The sequence below is a fragment of the Ursus americanus genome, chromosome 16 (assembly GCF_024610735.1).
Source record: "Ursus americanus isolate L20-20 chromosome 16, mUrsAme1.1.p, whole genome shotgun sequence".
NCBI lineage: Eukaryota > Metazoa > Chordata > Mammalia > Carnivora > Ursidae > Ursus > Ursus americanus.
This window is the reverse complement of record NC_142142.1, coordinates 10,518,924-10,544,859: the sequence shown is the minus strand read 5'-3', so window position 1 is coordinate 10,544,859 and position 25,936 is coordinate 10,518,924. Positions and strand designations below refer to the sequence as shown.

The window sequence follows — 25,936 nt, the reverse complement described above, 5'->3', positions numbered from 1 at the left end:
GGAAGGACTCCCAGCTTTGGAGAACAATTTAAACCAAACTCGACTATCAGAGGCGGGATCAAAGGTCAAGCATGCCCTCACTACAAATCCAAGAAAGAACAGCAAAAACAAGTTTTTCAAAATTTTAAACTCTGAATCCTCTAGTGAGGATAAGTCTGGAGCTCTGTTTCTGTTTACTTTTCAAGAATCTAAAACATCTATACAAAGAACCATGCCTGGCTTTGAATTTTCCAGTATTAAAATTCTGAAAAGCTCAAAAATTGTGCTAAGGAGACAAGATCCTCTAAATTCGTAACAGGAAACGTGGCATTTTCCCAGATTATTTTCTGGCTTCAATGAAGAGGGAGAATGGGGACCACACTGCAGCAGCAGGATTTATAAATATGAATTACAGGATAAGATGATTTTCCAAACATCTGTCAGAAGTTAATTTGATCCAAGAGAAAGGAGGAAAGAGAGAAAAAAGGACTCGAGAGAAGCCAAATATAGTGACTAATACGTGGAACCGCTATAGACTTCAGTGGGTTGCTGGCCTCATGGGCATTGCATGCCCACTCTACAATAATACAGACACAGAGTCTGCACAATAATGCACTTCATACCATTCAAAGCACTTTCCCATGTACCCTCTCATTTGATTCTCACAACACACACAGAGGAGATCTCTGCTTAAACGTAAACACAGAGACCTGGTACTTTGAACAGCCTATATGAAGTGGGAAGAAACGTAGAGATGGCACGTAGCATAGTGTTTAAAAGAAAATCCCTCTGAATAAAGGAGACCTGGTTTAAGTCATGGTTCTGCTACCCCCCAGCTATGTAACTTTGGGTTAGTAGTTTAACGTTTTCTTCTAGGGTACTTTACCTATAAAATGAGGATAATAACCACCTCATGGAGTTGTTACACAAGATTAAATAAAAACAAGTGAAATAGCTAGTATATTGTCTGACATATAGTAGGCACTCAGTAAATGAAAACTGGCAATGGTAGCTTTCAAAAGCTCTGTACCTAACTGATGTAAATGACCCTGTTACTAGCATATCACACCAGCTCAAATCATTCAAAAACCAAGTTTTACCTTGGATTTAAACTGAGCTCAGATACCTAAATGTTTTATAACAAAGCACGCAGCTATTAGAAACAACCCCTGAACATTCATTGTCTTTGTTTCTTATATTTCATAACGGGAGGGGGGGGCACAAGGAAAGCTGAATAGAATATATGTAGGAATGGTCTATTTTTATGATTGTCCCACTTTTACTTGATGATATACTGAAAGACCTGGACAACATTATACCATATCCCTTTCCCTATTGTTAAAACGTAGGCTACTTGGGACATTTAATCCTTACCTCTGAATGTTCAGCTTGTGTATTGTGTGGGACGTGCTCTGGAAACAAGTTAGTGTCCATTCACTTGACTAATAAGAGGAAATAACCATCTTTCTAATTTCTCAGTTCTACAAAGTTAACTAAATGGAAATACCTTAAATAGGATTAGAATTCAGATTTTTTACTTTTCAAAAGTATCATGTCTTGAAAAATATAAAATAAGGAATTTTCATTTGTACAGGCTCTCAAAACAGACTCTGAAACTTGCTATTGTCCCTAAATATTTAATCTAGGCTTGACTATGTACTTGAAATGATCAAGTTATGTGACTGTGTTTGTGAAATTAATCACCAAATTGCTATTTCAGTCTCCTGAGAATTTCATTCCAAAAAGATTTGATCCTTTTACTGGATTCTACGACTACTCATTTTTTTTTTCCATTAGAGTGAGAAAGCATTGCCATCTACTGGACTCTGAAGATATTGCTTCTATACTTTTAGCCTGAGAAAGAAATTCTTTTTTTTTTTTTTTTTAAGATTTTATTTATTTATTTAACAGAGATAGAGACAGCCAGCGAGAGAGGGAACACAAGCAGGGGGAATGGGAGAGAAAGAAGCAGGCTTCCAGTGGAGGAGCCCGATGTGGGACTCGATCCCAGAACGCCAGGATCACGCCCTGAGCCGAAGGCAGACGCTTAACGACTGAGCCACCCAGGCGCCCCTGAGAAAGAAATTCTTAACAATCTAATGCTTTTTGCACTTTGTCAAAACCATAGTAGAGTTATTATGGCAGTACGAATTATATGTATCCCCCAAAACTCCAGAGAGGCACCTGGCTGGCTCAGTCGGTTAAGGGTCTACCTTCAATTCAGGTCATTGTCCAGGGTCCTCGGATGGAGCCCCGGGTCAGTTTCCCTGCTCAGTGGGGAGTCTGCTTCTCCCTCTCCCTCTGACCCTCCCTACCCCACTCATGCTCTCACTTGCTCTCTCTCAAATGAATAAATAAAATCTTTAAAAATAAAACTCCAGAAGTTGGGGCTAGGGTTGAAGTAGGGTAGGAGAGAGAAATAATACCATCCCCTCAAGACTTTTATTCTCAATTATTGCTATGACATCATTCATTAACAAACTTCTATGGAGCACCTACTATACCATATGCCAGGTACTGTGCAAGGGATACAATAACGCCATAGGATTAGAGAGGTAATCCCTTTATCACAGGGTTTAGAGCCTAGTGAGTAGTTTCCATTTACTACTGAACTCCATTCATGTGCCAGGCTTACACTGTACATTATCACTTTTCATCCCCAAACAACTTAAGATGAGATACAAATTGTTCTCCGTGTAAGAGGAGAAAAACTCAGAGATGACTTAATTTGCCCAAGATCTCTCTCATGGGTAAGTTGCAGAAGTGCCTGGAATTAAACTCACATCAATCTGACTCCAAAACCTGTATTCTTAACTACTAGGAGTATACACTCACCCAGGTAAGCTGTTAGCATCCTCCCAAAAACAAGAGTAGCAAAAAAAAAAAAAAAAAAGAGTAGCTGACGAAAGGCAATTCAGGCAAAGACAGTCTTACATATCTATATAAAAGGTAAAACCCCTAAACTGAGATCTGAAAGGTTTCCAGCTTACTGGATAAGGAGCTGGCCCAAGAGCCTCTCACTCCTCATGCTCCCCCAAACGCCATTCTAGAAGTTCAATCCACCTAGAAAACATTCCTCCCAGACATCTAGCTTTATTCACCAACCTTCATCCACTCCAACTTCGAGCCACACCAGTGTTCCTCTCTCGTTCTCCATAGTCTCCAAACGTTAAAAAGAGCAGCTCTTCCTAAGGCGCTCTTCAGATTATTTAAAGTTCTGCTATAATTCACCTATGCTATCCGCAAGACCCAAATAACTGACATCAAAAACAATTTTTCAAACTAAATCCATTTGTAAACTGGAGCTCTTCTGGAATGTATCGTGTTTTATCTCACCTAAAGAAATAAATGTTTGTGAATCTGCATCTAATACTGTTGTATCCCAAACTACTTAGTTTAATAATGGGCACATGGTAGGTACTTGATATTTATTGATGGAAGAAAATCACTTTTGCAAATACAGACAGAAGATTTTCATCATTTATTCAATCATCTCTTCATCTGCATTGCTGCTGAAAAGCTAAGAGTTCCATGTTCATATGCCAAATAAATGCAGTCTTACTACATAAAGTTAACAAGAACGTATCACTCCCTAATAATGTTAGCAGAGGTTGCTGAACAAAGGATTCAAACCCACAGCATATTTTAGTCAAAGATTTTCTAACGTGTTAAGTAGTTTCCAAACACACTCCTGGTAGCGAGACTGAACTACTTGTCCATTGTCCTACGTAGTTGAAGATAGACCAGGTTCCTAAAAACTCGACAGACACGAGTAAAGCTTTTCAAGAAGCAGATGAACAAAGATGTAAGAGTTCTGAGCAAATAAGTAATTTCAGCTTTTCGACCCACAGTGGCTGAAGGCACTTTAAGTAACATGGACAGAGGAAGGGTTAACAGCAACATAGTCACCAGCAGTAATAGTAACAGTGTTTCTGGTTACAATTAATGTAAAACAACGAGAATGCCTAAGAACTGGGCAACAAAAATTCTAGTCACTATTTATAAAGCTGCTTTAAAATGTGCTTCCATATCGCCCCACAACTCTTAGTGTACATACATTCTTAAAACACAATCCTGTTCTCAAAGCCTTGTTACTTTAGCATTTTATAAAATCCTTTATGAAATACGCCCAACACAGACATGATACCTGCTTGCAATTACTGTCATTACAAATACATTTGGACTTATTTCTACCACTCTACTACATGTTTTTGTTTACCATTTGTTGTCTTTCCTCCCTCCTATTAGTCGACAAAGTCTAAGTCTAACCCTAAGGTTAAACCTAACCCTTTTTTTCCTCTGCTACTTAAAAATATATATTCTCTCATTAGCAGAAGGAAGGGAAAAATGAAAGCGGGGGGAACAGGGAGGGAGATGAACCATGAGAGACGACAGACTCCGGGAAACAAACTGAGGGTTTTAGAGGGGAGGGGGATGGGGGGATGGGCTAGCCCGGTGGTGGGTATCAAGGAGGGCATGTATTGCATGGTGCACTGGGTGTTATGCGCAAACAATGAATCATGGAACACTACATCAAAAACTAAGGATGTACTGTATGGTGACTAACATATCATAATAAAAAATATATATACATATATATATATATGTATATTTTATATTTTTTTTTCCTCTGGTTTCTGATCTCTACTAGATACCCTCACACTTTTAACATGCACGCTTGACCACAAATTTTTCTAACAAATTCTGAAGTCGTTTTCTATCCTCCTCCCAAACAGATCAGTGAGTCAATGAGTCTTGACTCTTTACACACCCTCCCTCACCTCATTATTGTTGTCTAGAGCAGTGCTTCTCAAACGCTCTGTGGCCAAGGACCAGTTGCTTTTCCTTCAATCCACTGCGAATTGATACTTTTGTAAAATACAATAAAAAGGCACAATAATGTCAAATTGCCATAAAAGTTTTGAAACATTTACTCTCACTTTTTATACTTGGCTCACCACAGACTAGTGACAGTTCTTAGACTAGCTCTGGTCCACAAACTATACTTTGAATAGCAATGGTCTAGTTTGTTTTTACCTTAAAACATATAACTTATTACATATTAAGTGTTTGTTTGCATGTTAGTTTGCTGTCAGTAGTTAACTGCACTCACTAACGTTGTACCCATTTTTATGTGTCTTGCTGTAACCTGCTTTTACCTCCCACATCTTCCCTTTGGGATCACTTCTCTACCTCCACTATTCAGTGTAGATAAAGGGTCTGCGGACAGTAAATTCTCAATCTGTGTGTCTTTACAATTGTTCCTCTTTCTCCCTTGCTCTTGACTGAAGGTTTACTAGAAATAGAATTATACATTTAATAGTTAATCGCACTCTGAGGATTATTTCTCCTTGCATCAACTGTTACTTTTGCAAAGTCTGCTGTCAGTCTAATTTGTAGGAAATATTTCCTTTCTCTCCACTCATTTTTAAGATTTCTCCTTTTAAAATTAACGTTAAGCATCTGCAGTTTCTCTAAGATGTCTTTTTTTCAGTCTCTTTCTGTAATAGGGAGAGTCCTACCTACTCCATTTCTGTTCCAGATAGGTTTAATTTTCTTGCTTTTAGTTTGATTTAGCAAAGTATGTCTCTTTAAATTTCGCTGATTTCACCAATCACTAGGGTTTTTTCGTTTTGTTTTGTTTTTTGGGTTTTGGGGTGTTTGTTTTTAAACCAATCATTGCTTTTTGTTTGGTGCAGTGGAGGGTCTCAAAAGTGTGCACTTGCAAGGACATCTTGACTGGAAACATTGTTTATGGCTTTCTTTAAAAAGGAAAACTGATACTTTTTAAGGCTCAAACATATGTCAGATGTTCATCTGAAAACTGGTACAGGGGAAAGGTAAGGCTGGACTTATAAATTTGTAAAACTCACTAACTGAAGGACTATAGAATAAAATATACCACTTATTACAATAATATATATTCAATAAACTTTTATTGACCATTTGGTCTTGAATCCCAGCTCTGCTACTTAGGAGCTCTGTAATCATGAGAAAGTTACTTAACTTCTGTGTGCAGGCTTCCTCTTCTATAAAAAGACAATTGTGAGGTTTAAATGAGGTAAATTATGTAAAGCACTTAGAACAGTACTTGGCATTATTATTAACTCACTGAACATCAGCTATTATTATTATTGTCATTATTATTATCATCATCATCATCATTATCATCATCATCATCATCATCAGGGGGAACACTCTGCACTCATGTTTCCACACAGGCAAAAGATGTCCCACTCCTCGAGCCCCACATTAGGCTCTCTGCTCAGCAGGGAGCCTGCTTCTCCCCCGCCTCTGCCTGCCACTCTCCTGGCTTGTGCTCTCTCTCTGTCAAATAAATAAATAAAAATCTTAAAAAAAAAAAAAAATGTCCCACTCTATTTCCCAGGTCCTAAAAAGAACATTTCCAGTTTCTCTGTGTCCTTCACTCATTCCTCTCCAGGACAGGCAGAGGACATATCTGACTGCTGAGCTTGGGAGATGAAACAGAGCATGGCCTCGGTTCTTTCCAGGTTCCCTCCCAGTCAAGAACAACCTGGCTACAGCACACATGAATTCGGCTTTTGGCTTGGGCGATTAGTCTTTGTCCCTGTAAGGGGAAGATCCCTGTTTTGCTTGTTTTGCTGGTTTTTGGGGAAGGTTCAATTTGGGAGGAAGTATATCCAGCTCTTTCAGTTGTAGAATTTAAGCCACATTTGCCAATTAATTTTATTAGTAATAAAGCCAACATTCCGATCTCCATTTATCTATCACCTGTCTTATTTCTAAACTTGTTCCAAACTCAGGGGAAGAAGAAAGGAGTATTAGTCATTGGCTATCCAAAACCTCAATTACTAATAGCATCTGACTACCCAATTCCTAGGGAGATTAAATAGAATAACAGATATAAAGCTCTTAAAAGTGTTTGATACACAGTAATGTTCAATAAATATTCGCTTTAATATTATTACTGTGTACCAGACACTGTGCTAGATGGTGGGCTAGTTACCAGCTGCAAGAGGAACTAAATCCCTCAACAGGGTCAGGATGGTTAACCCTATAAATGGGACACTGCAAACAAAAACAGCAGCAGTCCCATAATTCTCTTATTAAATCAAACACTTTTACTAAGCAAATACCATGTCTCAAGAACTGTGATAGCTACTGGGAATTCAAAATTATATATACAAATCTGTCCTTGAAAAGCTCACAGATTAGAGGATCTATACAACAAAGGGAAAAAAAGAGTTATAAAATGGTATGTCTTATGTCAAAGGTATACAGAGTGTTGATAAACTTTAGGAACTCAGAATATAAGGGCTTTAAAACGAATTTTTATAAAAAGTTTATCAGAGCTTGAATTGAATTTGATGAAGTCACCGAGACTACCTTCCATTTTGCCAAATCCAATGGGCAATTTTCAGTCTTCATCTTATTTGATCACTCCCACCCCTTAAAAGCCAAAACCAAACCAAAGCAAAAATCTTTTTCTTTGGCCTCTGAGATCCTATGAGACTCCACACTCTTTTCCTTATACATCTCTCATCAATCCTTCTCAGTCAACCTTTCTAATGCCTCCACCGCTATTTGGCCCTTAAAAGTGGAAGTACTCAAGGCTTGGTTATTAAACCCCCTTTTTCCTCACTGTATATCCTATCCCTAGCCTGAATTCATCATTTCAGTGACTATGTGCCATTGGCCCCACATTTATATCTCTAACCCACTTCTCTCCTCTGAACTCCACCTGCACATGGGTATCTTGAAGGCATCTCAAAGACCATATGATCAAATATCAACCCTCAATCTCTGCCTCCACCAAACCTGGTCTTTTTTCAGTGTCCCTTAGTTCTCCCAGTGCCTGGAACATTTATCCATCCCATTACATTACCCAAGCCAGAAACCCAGAAGTCATCCTTAACACCTTCTTTTTCCTTATACCCTAAATTCGAAGCATACCAGGTCCTAATGATTTTTACCTCCTAAAACTTTCCTAAATCCACCTTCTCTCTACTCTGCCAAACCCTGTTCCAAAGTATCAGCATCTCTTACCTAATATACTACATGATCCTCCTTTCTGTCTTTCCGCACATATTCTTGCCTCTTTTACAATCAGTCTTTACTACGGACATAGTGAAATTGTTAAAATACAAATCAGATTATATCTCTGCCATGCTAAAAATCCTTGAACACAATCCATTGCTCTTAGGATAAAATCCTTTAAAAGGATCTATTTGATGTGACCCCTGCCTTCCTGTCCAGCCTCATCTGGTATCACTCTTCCTCAATACTCTGACCTTCCTTTAGTTCCTAAAACCCACCACGTGCCTTTCCACTTCACGTGCTTCGAACGTGCCAACCTCCTCTGCTAGACCACTCTCCCCATCAGCCCCCACTCCCTGCACTTGGTTCACTTCCACTCATCCTCTGGATTGTAGCCTTAAAAGTCTAATTCTCAGAAAGGTCTTTCTTGAGTCCCTAGACTATAGGTAATGGCCTCACTACATGCTCTTACAGCATTACCACCATTTGTGTTTATATATATTCCTCCATGCTTGTCTCTTCCACACACTCCTGCTGGAAAATATCCATTTGCTCACCAACGTACCTTTAGCATTTACAGAGAGGGCACAATGGCTGATAAACAGCAGGTACTCAATAATTAGCTGTTGAATGAATGGAGCATTCTAGCAATAGCATTTCACACAACCAAGAATTATGAAGCAATGTGATCACTAAGAGCAAGCAATATAGAAAACTCACCTCATTGGCTTGTGGCTAGCATTAAGTGGGATAAAGAACATGAATCACCTGGCATAGTAACACAGATAGTAGGTACTTGGTAAATATGAATTCGCTTCCCTTTCCTTTCTCTAATTGCCTGTAGATACAGAGATAGCACTGACTATAATGTCACCTGACTCACAGTTTCTTAAATTTACTCAAAGTGCAAAAGGCATCTGAAAATATTTAATAAAATTGTACAGCACTTAACCAAAATTCACCATTCTGTTTTTTTTTCTATTTTTTTAATTAGCATATAATGTATTATTTGTTTCAAGTTTACAGATCTGTGATTCATCAGTCTCACACAATCTGTTTTGACCCTCCAAAGAATTACATACATTAAGAGCAAAAAGCCCAGATTTTCTCTCAGGAAAATTAATAATCTGGATTTAGAAAAGAGAAATTGGGGTGGTTACAAATCAAGTCTTCACTCTAAAAAACATTCACCTTAAGCCACACTAAATAAACACACAGTGATACTTAAAACAAGATTCTATTTGCACAGAGCTTTTTACACTACATGTCACGGCACAGCTACACTAAACAGCATTAGGAAAATCCTCTTACCTTATGTTCAAATGGAGCACCATAGTAGCCATCATTCAGCCCAAAAATTATTTCATTTTGGTTGCGGGCATGAATCTAAGAGAAGAGAAAAACACACTATCAGTTCTTCTCATTCCATTAAGTTCTATTATGATTAGGGCATGACAGTTACAACAGGACCTACTTCAATGCTGAGAAACAGGCTGACTAAACTAACAAGCCAGCAGAAAACATATCATTTATCCTAAGACCAGGTAATCAATTGAGTGCTTCCTGCTTTAGTCAAAGGGCTCACAAAATCATCACACGAGATAACAGGCACAATCATTCACATACATTTTCCACAAATACTTCTTCAGATTGCTACAGAAGGGCTATTTCTGAACTACAAGGGATCCAGAAACATACTATACATTCTCTGATCTCAAAGAAAACATAATCCAATTAGTCTGTAAGAGTGCTTTAAAAACTATCAAGTCCTAGAAAAAAACACAAAAGATTAATATTATTTTCCATTTTCAGGAAGACAGTTTAAAAATAATAATATCTAAGTTGCATCATCACTCTGGACTCTAGTTTCCTCAAGGAAAAATGAATGAATCAGATTATGCTCCGTTATATCATACTTCTGTGCCTACCCCCATCTCGTCTGGCTAAATCCAACATATCACCCAAATTTCACTCAAGATTATCAATCAATTTAACCTGACTGACATCTGCAAAACATTCCATTCAACAACAACAGAATAAACATCACATGTATAGGAAACATTCATCAAAAAAGAGATTCTATATTCTAGGCCATAAAATATACCTCAAAAAAGCTGAAAGGATTGAAATCATACAAACTATTTACTCTAAACTCAAAAGAATTCAAATAGAAATCAACAAAAGAAGGATACCTGCAAAATCCACAAACGTTTGAAAATTAAACACTCTACCTCTAAATAACCAATGGATCAAGAAGAAATAAAAGGGAAATTAGAAAATGTCTTGAATTGAATAAAAATGAAAATTCAACATCAAAGTTTGTGAGTCACAGTTAAAGCAAGGCTTAGAGGAAAATTTAGTAGATGCTTACTTTAGAAAAGAGAAGTCTCAAAACAGTAATGCAAAAATCCTACCTTACTAGTAAAGAAGAACAAAGTAAACCCAAAGCAAGCAAAAGAAAGAAAATTATATGGATAAAATCAGAAATCAATGAAACTGAAAGCAATAACAATAATCAATGAAACCAAACACTAGTTATTTGAAAACCTAAGAAAATAGATAAATCTCTAAGCAGAGTGACCAAGAGAAGAAAGAGAGGAGACAGAAATTACCGATAGCAAGAATGAAAGAGGAAAGGATCATTATATAGCCTATATACGTTACAAGGATATAGTAATATTGCGGAAACGTTTACACTAATAGATTTGAAATCTTAGGTGAAAATGACAAAGTCTTTGGAAGACAAACTATCAAAGCTCACGTAAGAAGACACAGATAACCTAAATAGCCCCATATCTAATAAAGTAACAGAAGTCATACATTCAAACTTTCCCACAGGGAAATCTTAACACCCAGATGGGTTCACTGAAGAATTCTGCCAAACATCTACAGAATAAATAATACCAACTTTACACAAATTCCTCCAGAAAAGAGAAGAGTAAAGGCTTCCCAATTCATTTTACAAGACCAGCATTACTCTCATTTAAACCGGACAAGGACAATGCAAGAAAAGTACAGACCAATATCTCCCATGGACACAGATGAAAGAAGCCTTAATAAAATACTAGCAAACATAATAAATTATGAAAGGAAATTTCCTGACCCCGATAAAGTGTCTACAAAATTTACAGCTAATATTATACTTAATAAATAATGAAAGACTGAATACTTTAACACAACATCAGTAACAAAACAAGGATGCCCACTCTACTCACTTCTGCTCAACATTTTCCTGAGGTCTTACCAATGAAATGATATGAAAAAGAGAAAAAGACATATTCATTAGAAAGGAAGAAATTAAACCATGTGTTCACAGACATGACTGCCTACATAGCAATCTTCAAAAGGAACTACCAAAAATACTAGATCTAATAAATGAGTTTAGCAAGGTCACAGAATACATTCTCAATACAGAAATGTTTCTATATATTAGCAACAACAATTGGAAATGGGAATGTTTTTTAAATGAATAGCATTTAAACTAGCATAAAAAAACATGGAATCCACAGGTACAAATCTAACCAAAATATGTGAAAGACCCGTATGCTTAAAACTACAAAACACTGATGGGTGAAATCAAAGATCTTCACAAATGGAGAGCTATACCATGTCCATAGATTGAAACATTCAATATTATTAAGATGTCAATTCTCCCCAAATTTTCTCAGATTTTTGTAGAATTGACAAATTAATTCTAAAGTGTATATGTAAAGGCAAAAGATCTAAAATAGCCAGAACAATTCTGAAAAAAAGATCAAAGTTGGAGGACTCATATTAACTGAATTCATGATGTATAAAGCTATGGTATTCAAGATAATGTGGTATTGGCATAAAGACGGACATGTAGAACAATGAAATAGAATAGAGTCCAGAAACAGACCCACACAAATTATTTTAAACAACTGATTTTCAACAAAGATAACAAGGTAATTCAATGGAGAAATAATAGTTCTTACAACAGAGTACAGGAACAAATGTTCATCCATCTGCAAAACAATGAACCTTACACTTTAAATAAAAGTTAATCCACAATGATCGCAGACATAAAAGTAAAACCTAATACTATGAAACTTCTAAAGGAAAAACCCCACAGGAGAAAATCTTCATGACCCTGGATTAGGCAAAGATGTCTTAGATAAGACGCAAAAAGTATGAAACATAAAAGAAAAAAACCAATACAGTGGACTTTAACACTTATAAACTTCTGTTACTTAAATGACACTTAAAGAAATGAAAGGACAAGGGGCGCCTGGGTGGCTCAGTTAGTTAAGCATCTGCCTTCGGCTTAGGTCACGATCCCAGCATCCCGAGCTGGCCGCTCTGCCTGTTTGTATGCTCTCTCTCTCTCTCTGTCAAATAAATAAACAAAACATTAAAAAAAAAAAAAAAAAAAAAGGACAAGCCGCAAACTGGCAAAAAATACTCAGAAAATACTATCTTATAAAGAACTGACTCATAACCAGAATACATACAGAAATTTTACAACTCAATAATGAGAATTCAAACAGCCAAATAAAAAGTGGGCAAAAGATCTAATAAACACTTTACCAAAAAAGGGGCAAGAGAGAGAATGATGACAAATAAACATTTTTTTTACCACTCAACATGACTTCATCACTAGATAAATTTAAATTAAAATCACAAGATTCTATATACCCATAATGAAACAGCAGAAAGAAAAATTAAGAAAACAATCCCAGGGGCACCTGGGTGACTCAGTCAGTTAAGCATCTGCCTTCATCTCAGGTCATGATCCCGGGGTCCTGGGACAGAGCCCTGCATCAGCAGTCTGCTTCTTCCTCTCCCTCTCCCCTCCCCCTGCTTGTTCTCTCCCTCCCTCCTTCCCTCTTTCTATCAAATAAATAAATAAAATCTTTTTTAAAAATAATTTTAAAAATCCCATTTACAAAATAATAAGATATCTAGGAATAAGTCTAACCAAAGAGGTGAAAGACCTGTACTCTGAAAACTATAAAACACTGATGAAAGAAATTGAAGACAACACAAAGAAATGGAAAGACATTCCAAATTCCAAGCTCATGGATTGGAAGAACAAATATTGTTAAAATGTCTTTACTACTCAAAGCAATCCACATATTTAATGAAATCCCTGTCAAAATACCAATAGCATTTTCCACAGAAATAGAACAAACAACCCCAAAATTTATATGGAACCACAAAAGATCCTGAATAGCTAAAGCAATCTTGAAAAAGAAAAGCAAATCTGGAGGCATCACAATCCCAGACTTAAAGTTATATTACAAAGCTGCAGTAATCAAAACAGTATGGTACTGGCACAAAACAGACACACAGGTCAATGGAACAGAATAGAATATCCAGAAATAAAGCCACAATTCTATGGTCCATTAATCTTCGACAAAGCAGGGAAGACTATCCAATGGGAAGAAGACAGTCTCTTCAACAAATGGTGTTGGGAAAGTTGGAGAGCCACATACGGAGAATGAAACTGGACTTTCCTACACCATACACAAAAATAAATTCAAAATGGATTAAAGACCTAAATGTGAGACCTGAAACCATAAAAATCCTAGAAAAGAGCACAGGCAGTAATTTCTCTGACATTGGCGACACCAACTTTTTTTTAGATAGGTCCCCTGAGACAAAGAAACAGAAGCCAAAATAAACTATTGGGACTATGTCAAAATAAAAAGCTTATGCACAGCCAAGGAAACAATCAACAAAACTAAAGGGCAACTTCTCTGAATGGGAGAAGGTATTTGCAAATGACACGTCCAATAAAGGGTTAGTATCCAAAATATATAAGAATTTATAAAACTCAATACCCAAAAAGCAAATAATCCAATTTTAAAAATGGGCAAAAGACATGAACAGATATTTCTCCAAAGAAGACATCCAGGTGGCCAACAGACACATGAAAAGATGCTCATCATCATTTACCATCAGGGAAATGCAAATCAAAACTACAATGAGATATCACAATTCTCAGGCTAAAATCAAGAACACAAGAAACAACAGGTGTTGGCAAGGATGTGGAGAAAAAGAAACACTTGTGCACTGTTCGTGGGAATGCCAACTAGGGTAGCCACTGTGGAAAACAGTATCAAATTTTCTCAAAAAGTTAAAAATAGAACTACCCTATGTCCAGCAATTACACTATTAAGTATTTATCCAAATAATACAAAAACACTAATTCGAATACACCCCTATGTATTTACATGCACTCCTATGTTTAAAGCAGCTTTATTCACAACAGCCAAGATACGGAAGTAGCCCAAGTGTCCATCGACTGATGAATGGATAAAGAAGATGTGTACACACACTATACATATATATACACACACACACTATACATACACACACACACACACACACGGAAATATCACTCAGCCATAAGAAAGAATGAAATCTTGCCACTTGCAATGAAATGGATAGAGCTAGACAGTATAATGCTAAATGAAATAAATCAATCAGAAAAAGATAAATACCATATGATTTCACTCATAAGTAGAATTTAAGAAATGAAACAAACAAGCAAAGGGGAGGAAAAAGAGAGAGAGACAAACCAAGAAACAGACTCTTAGCTACAGAGAAAAAATTGGTGGTTACCAGAGGGGAGGTAGGTGAGGGATGGGTGAATAGGTGATGTGGATTAGGAGTGCACTTGTTGTGATGAACACCGGGTAATTAAAATTTTAAAAATAAAATCACAACAAGATACCACTTCAAATCCATCAGAATGGCTAAAACCCACCAGAATGGAAAACAACTTGGCAGCTTCTTATAAATTTCAACATACACCTACCACTAGACCCAAAAATTCCATTCCTACGTATTTACTCAAGAGAAATGACAACATATGTCAACATAAAGACCTATATTTAAATATTCACAGCAGCATTATTCATTGTGGTGGTTACCAGACTTTATACCTTTGTCAGACTCACTGAACCACATACCTTAAAAGCGTGAATTTCATTGTATATACATTATACCTCAACAAACCTGATGTAAAAAAAAGTTTCATTCAAAAGTCAGCCCTCCCTGACTCTATCCAGACTTGTCTAAACACCTCTTTCATATACTCTTCCAAATTACATTACAAAGCTATAGTAATCAAAACAGTATGATACTATGCAGGTCTATGCAGATATTCACCAATCATCAGTTTACCAAGTCTAAGGATCTTGTCTTATCCTTCTCTGGATCCTTAACAGTAAGAATAATGCCTGGTAGAAAACAGATGATCAATCAATGAACCTAAGTAATTCTGGCTATTCTCCTGATATATCTTAATCTTGCTTTCCTCTGAAAATTTGTAATTTTATTTTATCTAATTTCCTAGTAGTATGTTACTTGTTATATCTATTTTGTAGGTGAGTTTTGACAGTCTACAATTAGTTTCTAATTGGCTTAAAACACACGTTTTCTCTTTCTCTTGTTCTCCGTTATACTGACACAACCAGCTTTGTAAGAAGACACCCGAAAGCTGACTCTCTGACATCAGGGCAGGTTTGACATAATACAGTTGGGTATTTCAAGAAAATCACTACCTAAGGAATATGTTGAAAACCATGAAGGCCATTTTCTTCGGTCAAAAACTCCCCGACCAGACTACAGCCATACAACTCTAATGTTAAGAAGCATCATTCACCATTAAAATTTAGATACTTTCAGAAGAAAGATAAGTGCTCAGTACCCATAGTCTGTCCACAGAGAGCCAACTACGGTATGTGGGAAGACAAAAAAAGTATCCACCTCAGTGCAGGACTCTGGCTGGCCAGCCAAAAGGCAACAAGTATCTCATACTGAAAGAGAGGAGAAAGGCCCTAGGCCAAAAGTCATTATTTTATAAATTTTCATTGAGACCAGTCCTAAAACAGAAGGAAAAATATAAAAACAAAAAAGATTAAGAATCTACAGCAGTTAGAATTTAGTTATGGAAAGTATCTATTACATGCATTGTTCTGGTCACTATAGGAAGACACAAAGTAAAGTATATGGTAAGCAAAATGAGGACAGAACGGTTTTTTTAATCTGAAAAAAATACGTAGAATTAAATTGTTTCTTTGAAAGAAATAAAGCAGGGGTGCCTGGGTGGCTCAGTTGGTTAAGTGTCCGACTCTCAATTTCATCTCAGGTCATTTTCTCAGGGTCATGAGATCGAGCTCTATGTCGAGCTCTGCACTGGGTGTGGAGCCTGCTTAAGATTCTCTCTCTCTCTTGGGGCGCCTGGGTGGCACAGCGGTTAAGCGTCTGCCTTCGGCTCAGGGCGTGATCCCGGCATTAGGGGATCGAGCCCCACATCAGGCTCCTCTGCTATGAGCCTGCTTCTTCCTCTCCCACTCCCCCTGCTTGTGTTCCCTCTCTCGCTGGCTGTCTCTATCTCTGTCAAATAAATAAATAAAATCGTTAAAAAAAAAAAAAAAAAAAAAGATTCTCTCTCTCTCTCTCCCTTTCTCTCTCTCCCTCTCCCCCTCTGCCCTCTGGCCCTTCAACCCCCCACCCCTGTTCACCTACATGCTCTCTCTCTCTAAATATAATAATAATAATAAATAAATAAATAAATAAATAAATAAATAAATAAATGAAAGAAATATACCAGAAAGTCTATATTGAATAAGTATTAAGAAACACCAAGAATATTCACATATATGACTAACATTTTGGAGTTATCGTTAACAGTATCCCACAGGTATCACAAATAGACACAGCATTTATTCCAAGGTAGGTAAATGGTAAACAGGGACTACATGTATATATCAGTATGGTCCAGCACAAAGAATGATACTGTAAGTCAGCCAGGCCTAGATTTAAATCTTAGCTCCACCTAGCAGTGTGATCTTGAGTAGTTACTTAAACTCTCTGCGGTTCAATTTTCCCATCTGGAAAATAAGGGCACTAATACCAACTTTCACAAGGCTGTTATAAATACTAAGTTTATGGGGCACCTGGGTGGCTCAGTTATTAAGCATCTGCCTTTGGCTCAGGGCGTGATCCCAGGGTCCTGGGATTGAGCCCTGCATCGGGCTCCCTGCTCTGCTGGGAGTCTGCTTCTTCCTCTCCCACTCCCTCTGCTTGTGTTCCCTCTCTCACTGGCTGTCTCTCTCTGTCAAATAAATAAATAAAATCTTTAAAATAAATACATACATACATACATACATACATACATACATACAAAGTATAATAACCTATGTCTGGGGATGGTAAATAGGTTTCATATCAACAGCAATTCTAATATGTTGCTAACTGCATCCCAGAACACTGTGTCCAAAGGGATTATGGAGCTACTTCTCAGCTCAGCTAGAAGAGTGCTATGATCCTAAAGCTACGTCACTCATAGGGGCTTGGTAATAGTATGCAAGCCAGGCATTTGTCAGCCCCGTGCTCCAAAAACAGTAGCTCTCAAAAAAAAAAAAAAAATTAATTAAAAATAAATAGTAGCTCTCCTTCTTCCTGAAATAATCCAACTTTACTGGTCATAAGAGAAGTGTTTAATAGTATGTTCCTTATTTGCAACTTAATTTTTAGACCCAATAAAACAGAAGAAGCAGAATGCTATGGGAAAGCATATTCTTTCTCACAAAAAAAAAAAAAATTCCTCTTAAATTAACAGGCTTAGGGTGCTTCCTCATAAGTTTCTTCAGTTAAAAATTATTTTTTAAACTTGGCAATGACTCAAAACTTCTATAATTAAGTAGCCAATCATAAAAGTTATCTATAATAGGAAATGTAGAATCTAAAGAATATGCAGAAAGTTTGGGTAGGTTTAGAGAAGACAAATACTCAAAGCTACAGTCTAAAAATTACCTGCTGACCCAAGTATTTCAGCCCATCCAAACAGACTTTCCATTCAATCAAAAGCTGGTAGATGTCCTCCTTTCCACCCCATATCTTCACCACAAAACAAGACACAGATGTATCAAGACGGTCTGGCATTATTCCAAAATCGAGACTCCGCCATGTTGGATTCTGTTGATGGAAAGGAAAGCATGAAGACTCTAATTTGTTTACAGTTATTTCAATTAGATTATAAATCATTTTGGTTTTGAAAACCAAAAGACCTCAAAAATATATCAAGTTGCAGACTTAAATAAACCAGGAAGACATCTAATTAACACAATGGGGTGATAATGGCACAAGCATACCTCAGAGATAATTGCAAGTTTGGTTCCAGACCACCACAATAAAGCAAGTACCGCACTAAATCAAGTCAAATGAATCTTTTGGTTTCTCAATGCATATAAAAGTTATGTTTACACTATACCACCGTCTATTAGGTGTACAATAGCATCATGTCTTTAAAAATATGTACATACCTTAATTAAAAAATACTTTATTGCTTAAAAATGTAACCATCATCTGAGCTCTCAGTGAGTCATCATCTTTGTGCTGGTGGAGGGTCTTGCCTCAGTGTCGATGGCTGCTGACTGAGCGGGGTGGTGGTTGCTGAAGGCTGGGGTGGCTATGGCAATTTCTTAAAATAAGACTACCTTGAAATTTGCTGCATTGATTGATTGACTCTCCCTTTCATGAACGATTTCTCTGTAGCAAGTGATGCTGTTTGACAGTATTTTACTCACAGTAAAACCTCTTTCAAAAATACAATCAATCCTCTCACCTGCCACTGCTTTATCAACCAAGTTTCCGTAATATTCTAAATGCTCTGTTGTCATTTCAACCATCTTCACGGCATCTTCACCAGGAGTAGATTCCTGCTCCTTCTCAAGAAACCACTTTCATTGCCCATGCATGAGAAGTAACTGCTCATCCGTTCAAGTTTTCTCATGAGACTACAGCAGTTCAGTCACGTCATCAGGCTCCACTTCTCATTCTTGTTCTCTTTCTATTTTCACCACATCTGCAGTTACTCCCTCCACTCAAGTCTTGACCCCATCACAGTCATCTATTAAGGTTGGAATCAGTCTTCCAAACTCCTGTTAATATTGATATTTTGACCTCTTCCCGTGAATCACGAATGTTCTTAATGGCATCTAGAATAGTGAATCCTTTCTGGAAAGTTTTCAATTGACTTTGCCCAGATTCGGCAGAGGAATCACTATCCACAGCAGCTACAGCCTTACAAAATGTGTTTCTTAAATAGTAAGACTAGAAACTTGAAATGACTCCTTGATGCCTTTGGGCTACAGAATGGATGTTGGGTCAGCAGGTACAAAAACATTAATTGCATTGTACATCTCTATCAGAACTCTTGGGTGACCAGGTGCGTTGTCAATGAGCAGTAATATCTTGAAAAGAATCTTCTTCTGAGCAGATCTCAACAGTGGGCTTAAAATATTCATGAAATCATGTCGTAAACAAATGTGCTGCCATTCGGGCTTTCTTGCTGCGTTTACAGAGCACAGGCACAGTAGATTAAGCACAACTTTTAAGGGCCCTAGGATTTTCAAAATGGTGAATGACATTGGCTTCAACTTAGTCACCAGCAGCATTAGCTTTTGAAGCTGTGAAGCCAGGCATCGACTTCTCTAGCTGTGAAGTCCTAGAAGGCACCTTTTTCCAATAAGAAGGCTGTTTCGGCTACACTGAAAATCTGTTGTTTAGTGTAGCCACCTCTATTAATTCTCTTCACCAGGTCTTCGGAATAACTTGCTGAAGATTCTCAATCAGTACTTGCTGCCTCACCTTGCACTTAAATCTCATGAACATGCTTCTTTCCTTAAACCTCATGAACCAACCTCTGCTAACTTCAGCTTTTCTTCTGCAGCTTCCTCATGCCTCCCAGCCTTCAAGTAATTGAAGAGAGTTAGGGCCTTGCTCTGGATTAAGGCTTTGGTTTAAGGGAATGTTGTAGCTCATTTGATCTTTTTTTTTTTTTTAAGATTTTATTTATTTATTCAACAGAGAGAGAGACAGCCAGCGAGAGAGGGAACACAAGCAGGGGGAGTGGGAGAGGAAGAAGCAGGCTCATAGCAGAGGAGCCTGATGTGGGGCTCGATCCCAGAACTCCGGGATCACGCCCTGAGCCGAAGGCAGACGCTTAACTGCTGTGCCACCCAGGTGCCCCTCATTTGATCTTTTATCCAGACCTCTCAAATTTTCTCCACATCAGAATAAGGTTGTTTTGCTTTCTTACCATTTTGTGCTCACTGGAGTAGCACTTTAAATTTCCTTCAAGAACTTTTCCTTTACATTCACAACTTGGCTAACTGTTCGGTGCAAGAGGCCTAGCTTTCAGTATATCTTGGCTTTCAACATGCTCTCCTCACTAAGCTTAATCATTTCTAGCTTGTGATTTAGAGAGGCGTGTGACTCTTTCTTTCACTTCAACACTTAAGAGGCTATTAACTGGCCTAATTTCAGTATTGTTATATTTCAGGGGAGTAGAGAGAGGCCTCAGGAGAGGAAAAGAGGTGGGGGAATGGCTGGTCGGCAGAGCAGTCAGAACACACACAACATTTATCAATTAAGTTCACCGTCTTTATGGGTGCAGTGCATGGAGTCCTAGAACAATTATGAGAGCAATGTCACAGATCACCATAACAAGTATAATCATAATGGGATGCCTGGGTGGCTCAGTCAGTTAAGCATCTGCCTTTGGGGGCGCCTGGGTGGCTCAGTCGTTAAGCGTCTGCCTTCAGCTCAGGGCATGACCCTAGAGTCCTGGGATCGGGCCCCGCATCAGGCTCCTCCACTAGGAGCCTGCTTCTTCCTCTCCCATTCCCCCTGCTTGTGTTCCCTTTCTCACTGGCTGTCTGTCTCTCCTCTGTCAAATAAATAAATAAAATCTTTAAAAAAAAAAAACGCATCTGCCTTTGGCTCAGGTCATGATCCCAGGGTCCAGGGACAGAACCCCACGTCAGGCTCCTTGCTCAGCAGGTACCCTGCTTCTCCCTCCGCCTGCCGCTCCCCCTGCTTGTCCTCTCTCTCTCTTCCCCCACCCCGACAAATAAATAAAATCTTAAAAAAAAAAAAGTATAATCATAATGAAAATTTTGAAATATTGAAAGAATCACTAAAACATGACATTGAGACAGGAAGTGAACAAATATTTTTGGAAAAATGGCACCAACACACTTGCTCAAAGTTGGGTTGCCATAAACATTCAATTCGTAAAAACACAGTATCTGCAAAGTGAAGTGCAGTAAAATGAGGTATACCTGTAAATAGCACCTGTGCACCCAAGAACCATTTGCTGAGGGAAAAACCAAGAAGAGGAGGAGGAACGTCAGTCCAGAGGCTGGTGCGGTGGGGCCTGCAGGTGATGGTCTGGGAGATGGAGAATGGAGATGGGACACGTGAGGGGGAGGTGTTTGGAACTAGATGTGACAGGAGTTGCTGATGGGTGAAGGTGAGCGGCCAGGATAAGGGAGGAATCTAGAACATCTCCTGGATCTCTGCCTCAAACGACGGGGCAGATGACGTGCTGTTTTCTTGCAGGGGAAGACTGGCAGGGGCGAAGGAGTGCAGTATGGGGGCGAGGGTGGCAAGAGAACCGGGAGTCCGCACTCAAACGGACGTGCCAGCTGTGAGACGCCTTGGGGATGTGTGAGCACAGACGTCAGGTGGCAGTCTGGAGCCCAGAGGAGAGGTGAAGGTGGAAGGAGCAACCATGTCACCAGCCGGGTCACCCAGGGAGAGTGTGAATGAGGGGAGAAGAGGGCCAGGACCTATGTGCGTCCCAAACAGTCTTAAAACCAACAAAACCCAAACAAAACCAACCAACCAAACAAGGTCATGCTCGTGTGGTGAGCTGGAGAAACCTGTTTAGGCCCTCTGAGTTTGTTTCCTTCTCTGTAAAATGAGATACTAAATCTTCCTCAGAGAACTACACCCCAAAGCACCAGACACACAAGTAGGGGCTCAACAGATGATGACAGGCCTAGAATTCACCACCCTGACAAGGCCGGGAAAGGGACAGACCTAGCTCCTCTCCAGCCAAAGCCAACAGAAACAGATCCCTCAGCCATCTCAGTGAGTAAGTCCCCCTCACAGCTCTGCCTGTTCTCCAGGCTTCTCCAGAGCACTGGCGGGCCTGACCTAGAAGGAAGTCCACGCTGCACGCAGCTCCTCAGAATGACCACCAGTACTTCTGAATTCTGCTGCTCATTTATTAGAGTCATTAGAAGGAGGATATACTCTAATTTTTTATTAATATGGCTTCATATGGTAACTCATTTACCTATTCAATACTTAACACAGTTATTAAGAAGCAACACATAAATAATGTTCTCAAAGTATCTCCAATTTGTTAGATTCAAACCTGTATTTAAATACTAACATTATTTCATGAAAAGTTCAGTAACAGAATTATGCACAAGGTTACACAGTAGCACAGAAGGGAATAATAAACTTCGAAGGAATAGGGGAAAGACATCACCACAGAAGCTGTGAAAGTTGGTTTTTAAAGGACAAACAGGATTTTCTCAGGTTAAAACAAGGAATCTCAGACATAAGGAACACCATTAACAAGGGTTCAGCAGTGTGACGTAGCAAGGCGTGGTCAGGGAGCGAAGACAACTCCTGGAATGCACAAAGCAAGAGTGGAAGGACACGAAGCTCGAGGTAAACAAGCGGCTACACTGAAGGATCTTTGGGGGAGCCTGGCTGGCTTAGTCGGTCCACCACACTCTTGATCCCAGGGTCGTTGAGTTTGAGCCCCATGTTGGGTGAAAAGATTACCTAAATATTAAAAAAAAAAAAAAAAAAACCTGAAGGATCTTTTATGCCTTGCCAAGGAGTACTTTACTCTGTAAAAGATGTGGAAGAGCCATTGAAAGGTTTTAAGGTTAAGAATGACAAGATCAACTTTATGCTCTAAAGGAATTTTATTGTTCTTTAAGAGAATCATTCAGGGGGCGCCTGGGTGACTCAGTTGGTTAAGCATCTGCCTTCGGCTGATGTCATGATCCCAGAGTCCTGGGATCAAGTCCCACATCATGCTCCCTGCTCTGCAGACAATCTGCTTCTCCCTCTACCCCTCCCCCTGCTCATGTTCTTGCCCTCTCTCGCTTGCTCTCTCTCTAATAAAATCTTTTTTAAAAAATCTTTAAAAAAAAATCATTCCTATAGTTGAAACATTCTGAAAAGTCAAAGTGTTAAGGAGCTTTAATGACATCAATAGAATTGAACTACAATGCATCAATTACTTTCATTTATTTGCCCTATATTAAATGTTAGGGCTTTCATTGCTAAATGTAAATATAATCAATCTTATTAAATTAACAATTTTCATGTTATATGAATCAGTAAATCAAAGGGACTTTATATAAGGATAACTGTTCTTGGCTCTGTGGCATTTATTTTTCTGACCAAAAGCAGGGAGGGGAGTAGGGTCGTGCTTGTTTTTGTTTTAGGGGCTATATTGATGCATGTGTTTTTGTGGGTTTGGTTGCTGAAGCTTCTGGAGATAAGACATGACTTCCAATTTCACAGTACCTTATGCCTGATATATCTTTTTCATTTATATTTTGATATTTTTATTGTCTGATTTCCTTCCACTAAAATAAAAGCTCTGATAGACAGGAACATTGTCTGATTTGTTTATAAGATCTTCAAAGCTTGAAAAGTCCATGATATGCACTCAGTAAGTTTTTGCTGCGTGAGTGAATGAATGATCAATGGATGTGGACGTCTGAGGATACTGAAAGACCATCAATAAATAGCACGATGATAACACAGTAAGCAGCACATTTACATAATCAATTTTATACTGAATCATAAAAAAACTAAATTCCAGCTATCTCACTGTAACTTTTTAGTAGCCCTGCTAAATAAGGGTAGAGTTTCATTTAAATATCTGAGCACAAACTCTGACCAGTCACTAATCTCTGCAGACACCAAAGTGATCACTAGAAACGTGGATGGAGGGGTGCCTCGGTGGCTCAGTCGTTAAGCATCTGCCTTCAGCTCAGGTCGTGATCCCAGGGTCCTGGGATCGAGCCCCGCAAAGGGCTCCCTGCTCAGTGGGAAGCCTGCTTCTCCCTCTCCCACGTCCCCTGCTTGTTCTCCCTCTCTGTCAAATAAATAAAATCTGAAAGAAAGAAAGAAAGAAAGAAAGAAAGAAAGAAAGAAAGAAAGAAAGAAAGAAAGAAAGAAATGTGGATGGAACAGCAGCAGACAATCAACCAAAGAGAACCACTGGCTTGTGAAGTAATGTAGCTTTGGCCTTTGGTCCATCAGAGAGCTGAAAGGCAGTATGGTAGAGAGGCAAGTGCTGAAATTAAACTATACTGTTAAACCACATAATCCCCTCTGTATCTTAGAATACTCACTTATAAAAACCAGAACAACTATCACTCACAGGGTTTTTATGAAGCTTACAAAGAATAATAATATTTATAGTACTAGCTGTCTTTAACACTTATTAGTGGTAAGTGCTATATAAAGTCAGATATATATGAAATAGACACAGAAGAATGCCTATCCTAGCATTACATAGCAGAAGTAGCTATCTGTTTAATAAAATAGCCCTATTCATCTCAACGATACGTCTACCTGATGTAAATAAGACAACTTGTTAACTTCAATAGTCAAAAAGACAAAATGTCATTTCATTGACTCTGAAATACCACCAATTATAAGATGCATCATTATTTTATGTGCCATTAAAAAAAGAAGGGTCATCTGGGTGGCTCAGGGCTCAGTCAGTTAAGCATCCCACTCTTGATTGTGGCTGGGCGTGGAGCCTGCTTAAGATTCTCTCTCTCTCTCTCTCTCTCTCTCTCTCCCTCTGCCCCTCCCCCTGCCTCTCTCTCTTAAAAAAAAAAAAAAGAAGAAGAAGAAGTAATGATTTTAAAATGCATCTAGATTTCAGAGGTGTTAAGCTGTGAAAAAAATGTGCATCTTAGAATCAGTGAAACACAGTAGCTAACTAAGTGTCTTGTCTAAGGTCTCCTCGTAAACACAGCACCAGACTTTGAACCTAGGTCTCTAAAATTCCTCTCATGTTCTTTTTTTGTATGTTTGGTTCTTGGGTTTTTTTCTCCCCACCAAAGCACAGAAGACAGAATTTAGAACAAAAGGGCCTTATGAGACTGTCAATAATTTCCTTGTTTTAGATCCCACAGCCAGAGGCAGAAAGAGGAAGAAAGAACTTTGCCCTCTACCTGTGCCCCGTTCTCTGGGCAAAAGGAACTGGGGTCACTTCACATGATTCAAACTTGCTCTACTGCCCCATCACCACGCTCTACCCCTGAGCAGGGCTGAGACACAAGCAAGTAATTAAATATGACAGCAAAGGCTAGAATATTACGACAAGAATGAAGCATTCATTACAGATAAGCTATACTTAACCTTGACAAAACTGAGAGTCTGTGAGTCGACAGCATTATCCCAATTTTTCAAAGGAGAAACTGATACTATAAACCGTTAAGTAACTTCCCTAAGGTCATACATTTGGTTATATCTGGAGCAAGAGGTCAAAGTCTACATATCTGACTTTAAAGACATGATAACAATGAAAAACAATTTAAAAAAAAAGACAGGGATAACATCAGATAACTTCTATAAATGAGCTAGGCCATGCTGCTGGGGACCACTTAGCATAGAGCACTCGGGCTTTGTGTCATAGGCAGCCCCTGAAGGATGACTCTAGTATAAGATGTGATGTTCCTCATGATAAGCTTGAGTCAATGAGAAAAAGGTAAATAATGTCCCCTAATAAGAAAGGGGAGGGGAGGGAGACCAAAAAAAATGTGATGTAGATATGAAAAATTCAAATGATAACATTCCACCTAACTGGAATTCAAAAGACCACCAACTCCACTATCCTTGAATAGTCAAAAACAGGAAGCATGAAAACAAAACTACTTAAACTATCAAGTTAGATCAAATATATCCTACAAACTTAAAAAGTGTCAAGTCCTGGCACAGAATTTATTCCTAATTGACATTAATTGGCATATTTTTCCAAAGCATGCACTGTATTAAAAAAGGCGGGGGGGCTCCTGGGTGGCTCAGTCAGTTAAGCTCTGATTTCAGCCCAGGTCATGATCTC

At 38.5% G+C, this 25,936-nt stretch overlaps 1 protein-coding gene across 3 annotated transcripts in view; it reads right to left on the bottom strand.

Moving 5' to 3' along the window:
* The window catches only part of UVRAG (UV radiation resistance associated), a 295,144-nt gene that overhangs the window by 226,231 nt on the left and 42,977 nt on the right, over positions 1-25,936 (bottom strand). For 2 of the 3 annotated variants that reach the window (XM_045816172.2, XM_087868172.1), the window contains 2 exons: positions 17,788-17,949; positions 9,310-9,384 (listed from right to left, as the gene is read on the bottom strand). In XM_045816172.2, the coding sequence (XP_045672128.2) occupies positions 9,310-9,384; positions 17,788-17,949 (237 nt within the window). The remainder of the gene's footprint in view (positions 1-9,309; positions 9,385-17,787; positions 17,950-25,936) is intronic. The other variant, XM_045816174.2, reaches the window with a different exon arrangement.